This window comes from Aegilops tauschii, chromosome 4, assembly GCF_002575655.3.
Source record: "Aegilops tauschii subsp. strangulata cultivar AL8/78 chromosome 4, Aet v6.0, whole genome shotgun sequence".
Taxonomy (NCBI): domain Eukaryota; kingdom Viridiplantae; phylum Streptophyta; class Magnoliopsida; order Poales; family Poaceae; genus Aegilops; species Aegilops tauschii.
The window spans coordinates 340819190-340826667 of record NC_053038.3 but is presented as its reverse complement, the minus strand read 5'-3'; the positions used below and the strand labels follow the sequence as shown (position 1 = coordinate 340826667).

Below are 7478 nucleotides of genomic sequence, written 5' to 3'. Positions count from 1 at the left end.
GCCCCTCTCCTCGCTGTTGCTCTCATTTTTCTATGGCAAGTTGCCGGAGCCAACGATCGGTCGAGAGGCGACGGAGCGCAAGTTGGACGGACGGGCGCGCGATAGGGAGGAGGCATCCACATCTTAATCAGAGGATCAAACGGAAAAACTAATGCTACTCGAGGGAGCATCGAGACGCGAGGAGAGGGACGTGATTGATTTAATCGCACGCAAGTTGAGCCCCAAGTGGCCTCAACTGCACCTTCCCGCTGAGCACCCTGGGACTATATTTTTCGTCTCACAAACGTCCTTCTCCTATAGAGCGGACAAAATCGCCGTCATGCAAGTGGTCATCACACAAATTTCTTCGTGGATTCATAGCATTCGTTCTATTTTCTTATCATCGATGATATAGCTCGCTGCTCTTCTCGACCTCGTCGTTTTGGAAATCAAAAAATGTCTATGCATTGTCGAAGGAGAGATCATGGTTAGCATGGATCGGCTGCTTATAGTATTATAATTTTGGAGCATCTGCCGGCGCATGACAGCTCTGCGCGGCAGATCATAAAATGGAAGTGACCAAAGTTATCGGTCGATTGGTTGGCGATTGTACTGTAATGGCTAGATTAAGATTTCTATGTGAAGCAATAAATTTGGTCATCTGACCACCAGCTAGGACACACACATAGAGTACCATACCATGGATCGAAAACTCGTCATTATTTGATGTGGTACGGTATGTGCGCAATTTAACAACAAGTTCGATCCGCCACGATAAGACTGTATTGTTCTTGATTAATTAGCTATGCTCAACAACACAAGGGATCGAGTAAACTTGACAAATGAATGAACATCCGATGTCGATGAATATACTTTGCGTGTACACGAGAACAGATCTATACCACATATATACAGAGAGCAACTCAAACATAAAGTGAATTTGAAGTCTATCGATGATACTTGTCATTCTTGAATCTTTGGACAAGGAGGAGAGGGGCATGCATCTCACAACAAGGAGCGAAAAAAGAAGAGGAAACAAGATGGTCAAATGTGACGAAGAGAACCAAGTGGGGAGAAAAATGCTCACGCGCCGAGGAAACACACATCCATCCCGCCCGGGAAAAAAGGATTGATCACATCCAGGGAGGTGGAGGAGGCCTCACGACACGGCGGCGACCTTCTCGGCGGTCTTGGCCAGCGACTGGAGGTTGCACTTGACGATGGTGTCGATGAACACGCGGGTGTCCTCGATCGTGTTGCCCGCCGGCACGTCCACGACGTAGGACTCCACGACGACGGTGGCGCTGGACGGCGCGGCTGGGGACGGGTGGACGGTGGTGACGGAGAGGTAGTTCTTGAGCCGGTGCTCGCCACCGACGACGCGGAAGCTGAGCACGTGGCTCTCGTCGTCCAGGATCTCGAGCCGCTCGCGGCTGGACGCCGCGGGGAGGCCCGACACGACGTGCACCTCGCGGAGCGTGCCCACGCCGCCGTCGCCGGCCACCAGGGCGCAGCTGCGCACGAACCGCTTGTACGCCTGCGGCTGGTCGAACCGGCGCACCACGGACCACACCGCCGCCGCGGGCGCCGCCACGTGCTGCACCACCGCGGAGCAGCACTGGCCGGACCCCGGCTCCGCGTGCTCGTGGTGCCGCGCCACCTCCGCCGGGACCTCGCAGTCGTGCTCCCTGCACCTCATCCCTGCCGTCCCGGCCGCGGCCACGACCGCCTCCGCGCCGCACCCCATGCCGACGCCAACGCCCGCTAGGACTCGGTGGTGGTGGTTGTGGTTGTGGTGCTGGATGCTGGGGCTGGACGCCGGGATGCACGGCATGGTGCGTCGAGTCTCGGTGATCTCCCTGGCGCTCGCCGTCCTTTTCTTGCCGTGTGCTGCCGGCCGGTGGAATATCTTTCGAAGGTAGGGTTGGGGAGGAGGCCGACGGGGGTAGAGGCGTATATATAATAGACCCAGTGAGGCACAAGCAACTTGTTCTTTTTTTAGAACGTGAGCCCAACTTGCACAGGTTGCACATATGTATCTCCCACTTGTGTTTTCCAAATGCATACTTGCGTCTGCTCTTTGTTTTGTTAATTGATTGATTGTACACTAAAGGTTTAAATTCCGGAGCAAATTGGCCAACTTGCATGGAGGAGGTTGTCCTTTGATCTGTTCAATTAATTGGTTTCCTTTTAATTTTGGAGCAAATTGGCCAACTTGCAGGAAGAGACCAGCCGGCCTCTTGCTTGTTTGATCTGTGCTCCATTATTACACTTGCTAATAAAGCGGACTAATCCACACCCACACAAACACCATGGTTAATGATTACTAAATTCCATCATTTCGCCCTCAAAAAAAAATTCCATTATTTCACCACATGCTACTAGGGTAATATCATTGCTTACTAGCTAACGGATGTAGCTCAATACTGGGTGTGTCTGTCTCTCATCTAAATAAGAAATAGCTATGCCTTCTAACTCCTACGCCGGCCGGCCGGGTTGCTCGGATCCGATTAACTCGAGATTTTTTTCTTATTAATTAATGGTACGAGTGGCCGGGCATAGAATAGGGAGAGAGGCAAGTAATAAAGCAAGTTGGTTGCGATGAGGTTATCCCCACTGTGCTGTGCTGTGCTTGCCCTGGATGCTCATTTCTTTCTCTATCGATTGCCCCTCTTGCCCTATCCCGTTGCTTTCCATCGTCGTGATCGCTCTCCTCTTTACGATTATTATTATTAGGGATCATTAGCAGCGGTATAATAATAGTTAAATGCTACATGGGGGCATGCCGCATGCAAGTTGGCACGGCCGTCGACTCGTGCTCGTGCCCCGCCCCCGGCCCCGCCCTTTTCTTCAGATGAAAGGACCACCGTATCACTTGTACTTCACATAATAATATACTACTACTAGCCAGTATATACTCATATCAGCATCAACGTACTTTAATTGTTTCTTAAGTGTGGATCACTGCACAAGAGAAAAGAGGCATCTGAATTGCGTGTTTTCGCGCATCTAAGGGCATCTCTCGCCAACCCTGTCATACAACTCTCTAACATTTTCAAACCTTATTAACTCCCCCCCCTCAAAATAAAATAAAAAACTAACTCGCCAAATACTACGAGTTTAAAAAGTTACCGGAGCTAACCAAACCTCTAAATTTAACGTCCTAATTGTTTTTATTCTTTTCATCTCTGGCCACATATATTTGAAAGAAATGCACGGCACTTCATCAATAATTTGAAGATTCAAATGCACCATATGCAATAATTCAACTACAAACATATATATCCAATTCAAATGAAAACATACATATACTTCATCCAAAAGCCACGAAATCGATCAACTTTTATCCAAGAGAAAACCACACATAGCAAGTCTTATGTGGTGGACCAACCCGTATAAAGTTCATACTACACCAAATCAAGCACCCCAATGCTCACCATCACCACAGCCGGCACCTTGACTAGCACCATGACCACCATCATGACCATAGCCACCGCAGTCACCACCACAGACCGAACATTGATTTGGCTACAATCTCACCACGAGTGAGTTGCAATATTGCCTCACCATGCCATCGATCGTTCTCGGATCCATGAAGATAACACGCTCTTCAGCCTTCTTCTCTTTTGCGAGCCTCTCCTCCTCGAGTGCAATCTTACACTCCTCTAATTGCACCGTCCTCACTTTGGTTGTCACATTTTCTCTCAACTTCTCATCCTCCATGAACTTGAGTACATTCATCTCACCATCTTCTCTTCTTCGTTTAGCCGCTAATGCTTTTTTGGTCTCGATCAAAACACAATGCCCCTCTTTGTATGCACCGACACCTCCATTCATATTCCTCTCTTTTGTAATATTTTGCACATCCGCCCTAGAGTGAGGATTTTTATGCTCCTCGTCATCGACATCAACCGGCATGTGAATTCTTGTCCTAGGGTGTCAATCAAAATTTCCTCATGCCCACTTCTCATTGCCAACTAGGTCCTTATAGCAATGGTGCAATACGAACTCCTTCGTTGTCGCCCTTCTAGTTGCCTTGCTTGTATATGTGTTGGATGATAGGCATGTACTCATAGATTGACACCCTATTCAGCGATGCAATGTTGGCTTGATCAACACAACCAAACCATCTGTTGCATTGACCTTAGACCACACTCGATGGTGGGCAAGAGAACCTTGAGTGCGGTTGGAAGAAATGGTCATATTGCTTGAGTAGTAATCTTCCATCCTTTGCAAAACTTCTCCTTCGTTTGATCAGTACCAACATAGGCATCAAGAGAGACAGTCATCGAAGAAAGGCACAATAGCAATGTCTTCTTGCTTATCGTAGTTCATTAACCTTGTCTTCTTCGTGCTTGGTTTGTGTCCCATGGGATCCTCAACCTCCTCCACTTCGACATCATCATCCTCCCTCTGACGATCTTCATCCCTCTGACGATCAACGTCCATAGACATTGTTTCGTCATCGAGACCGGGTATGTGTGATTCATCCAATTTATTCATGAAACTTGCAATATCATATTCGTTCACAATACAATCATCAAGAACAAACACGTAACATGATCATCATCACACTGCATCACTAAAATACATGGACAAAACAAAAAATGGTTTTTACCCTTTGGACCTTGCGACAGACACTTGGTGGGCATGATCCTCGCTGGCGCCTATGGTAGCAATATGCGGAGGAGGTGTGGGGTGGTCAAAGATGCAGGAGAAGGCATCTGAGCCACTAGACGTGAAGAAGGCATTGGATTGGATGATTTTTCCTCTTCTTCTTTGTTGCCTTCGAGGGCCTTGCCCGCCAGCGTCGGCTTCCTTGTACACTTGTTGACGGCCAGAGCAATCAGCGGGTGGACCTTCATGGATGGCAAGGCTGAAAGGATCAAGATGGACCTAGAGGGGAGGGTTAATGAGGATAACTACAAAATTTACTTTGATTAATAGCAAGTTTAGCCTATATGGAATACGAATACGTGCCTAAAACTTTGCTATGGTGAGATAAACAACATAAAGATGCTTGCAAGGTCAAGTGACCAAAGTAAACCACAAGTAATGAGCTAGGGTTAGGGATCAAAGACACCGGAGACGGGGATGTATCCCAATGTTCATTTCCTTGGACGAAAACTAATCATTGTTTGAGGGGTGGGCATTACCACCAAGGTACACCAACAACACCAAGGGCCTTGAGACAATATCATGATGGTGATTCCCAACCACTATTGTTAGACCTTGAGGGGACCTCCAGACCTTCACAAACTTTTTCGGGTAAATCACAAGTTGATTCCTCACCAAAGACTCCTACCGCCTAGTAATCTGATGGCCTGCAAGACACACAGGGTTATGTAGCAGTTTCCTGGAAGTATCCCAATTAGTTATCGTCCCAACGAAGAGCAGAGGAGAGTATTTATATTATTGCTTCTATCACGCACAAGGTGTCACAATTCTTATGTGAAGTAACTACCTGTGATTCTGCAAATATTGTTACAGTTCTAGTGGACGGATAAGCCAGAGTGACAAACATAAAAGGCTTATAGTAACAATGATAGAAAATCTTGAAAGTAAATAACATAAATAAACGTGAAAGTAGGGTTGTGTTTCCTACAATGGGGAGAGTAGGCACGGGGAGAATTTAGCTCATGGCATATATCAAGTGTGCTAGTGCGATGGTAATACCAGTTACTCCCTCCGTAAACTAATGTAAGAGCGTTTAGATCACTACTTTAGTGTTCTAAATGGTCTTATATTTGTTTACAGAGGGAGTACCTTGTATCATATTCATAGCATTTGATATGTTTGTTCTGTAGGCGGATCACCCTAAGGTCATGGAACTCCTCCTCGCGGGATTACATTCCATGTTATGGTCCTGCTTCTCCATTGCCACAGCGTGGTTGTCTCCGCAATTAAGGTCCTCGGATCGGAACCAAGCATTACGTTTTATGGATCACCGTTATCTCATATTGTCTTCGGCCCTCATAGATGTCTCCACCTGTCACGTTAGAGGTCACAAATTTCCTAGAAAATATGTGTTTGTTGTGTAGTTCTTGAGATCATATTGCCTGGGCCCTTAAATCGGACAACACGCATAGGTTCACCGTAGTATAACAACTTACTAGACATATCATAAAACTATAAACACAAATATCGACATATAAATCAGGCACAAATGAATCTTACCACTCACCTACATATCCCACACCTAAGGGGAATTACTCACGCATCATAACAGAGAGACCAGTCGTACCAAAGAATAAACCCATGAAAACCATATCGAAAATACCGTGAAGATCCACAATAATATGAAATGGATAATTCAAATATTCTTGACTAGATGAGTATAAATAGAGTTACAACTTGTTCTCACAGCATGGAATTTCGCTTACAATAGCGAGTGGTGAGATGATGATGGAGATGAAAGGACCAAAACCAAGAAGATCTCCGATGGTTCTTCGGATCACCTCCTTCTCTATTCTGGATACGGTGGCGGCGGCTAGAGTTCTCTCCTCCCTTCGGTCCCTTCACAAAAGTGTCCTGTATAGACATGGTGGAGCTGTTGGCACCTCATACGACTGCCCATACGAGCGGTGGCACTCGCATGAAAGGCCGTCTTTTGCACGGGTGCGCTTGGTGACTTGGCTATCCACATGAAAGTTGCTCCATTCGGCTTGATTTGTAGTAATCCTCCTTGGTTTCCTTCCATAAATGATATTCCTGGCAAACAATGGAAAACATATTTCTTCTCTTTTGAAGGATTAGCGTTAGAAATAACCGAGATGTGGCAAAGATCCGGCGAAAACAAAATAAGAATCACTCGAAAATGATCACAAATTCTCGAGCCATCATAATCTCAAACCTCCAATAGTAACAAGAACAAAGTGGAAAAGCTCAGAACTTTACCAAATCACAAATCTTTCGTCGACATGCAAATACAAATATGTATAGCATTGACCAGCCAATTCATATCATCACTGACACGCCAATGGCCCGTCAGTACCTCCAGGCCAGTGATGACTTCTTCTTCACAGATGGGTTGTTTTGACGGTTAATGACTAGTTACACCATCGACCGGCTGACCCATCTATGATAACTATCCACATGGCATGAGAAAAGGGACATCAGCGATTGTCCAGTGCCTGGAGGCCGGTATTACAAGTACTGCACATCACCACACAAATTACATAGGCAATACACAAGAAGCACATATAAACTTTGCATTTTTCATATGTCATCACATACACATACATTCACATCTCTTACAATATCCTTTGCCAATACAATTTGGTTCACGTAACAGATATACACATCTATACATTCATTGGCTTAGTGATATGTCTCCAAAGTATCTAACTTTTTTGAAGTATTCATGAGATACTCATATATGGTTTTGACACAATTTTATACTATTATTATTGGACTGCATACTAATCTAGTGCACAGGCCAATTGCTATTTTCTACTATTTTTTACTTTCAGGTAAATCATTTTTACAAAGCTCCAAAA

At 45.7% G+C, this 7478-nt stretch overlaps 1 protein-coding gene across 1 annotated transcript; it reads right to left on the bottom strand.

Annotated features, from left to right (window-relative positions):
• Positions 1 to 826: 826 nt before the first annotated feature.
• LOC109733464 (abscisic acid receptor PYL4) lies at positions 827 to 1927 on the bottom strand. The gene has a single exon (XM_020292689.3). The coding sequence runs from the start codon at positions 1811 to 1813 to the stop codon at positions 1139 to 1141; it is 675 nt and encodes a 224-aa protein (XP_020148278.1). The 5' UTR covers positions 1814 to 1927; the 3' UTR covers positions 827 to 1138.
• Between the last annotated feature and the right edge of the window lie 5551 nt (positions 1928 to 7478).

Excerpts from the sequence above, each read along its gene's own strand:
- LOC109733464 (XM_020292689.3), bottom strand. The coding sequence starts at position 1,813 with ATGCCGTGCATCCCGGCGTCCAGCCCCAGCATCCAGCACCACAACCAC.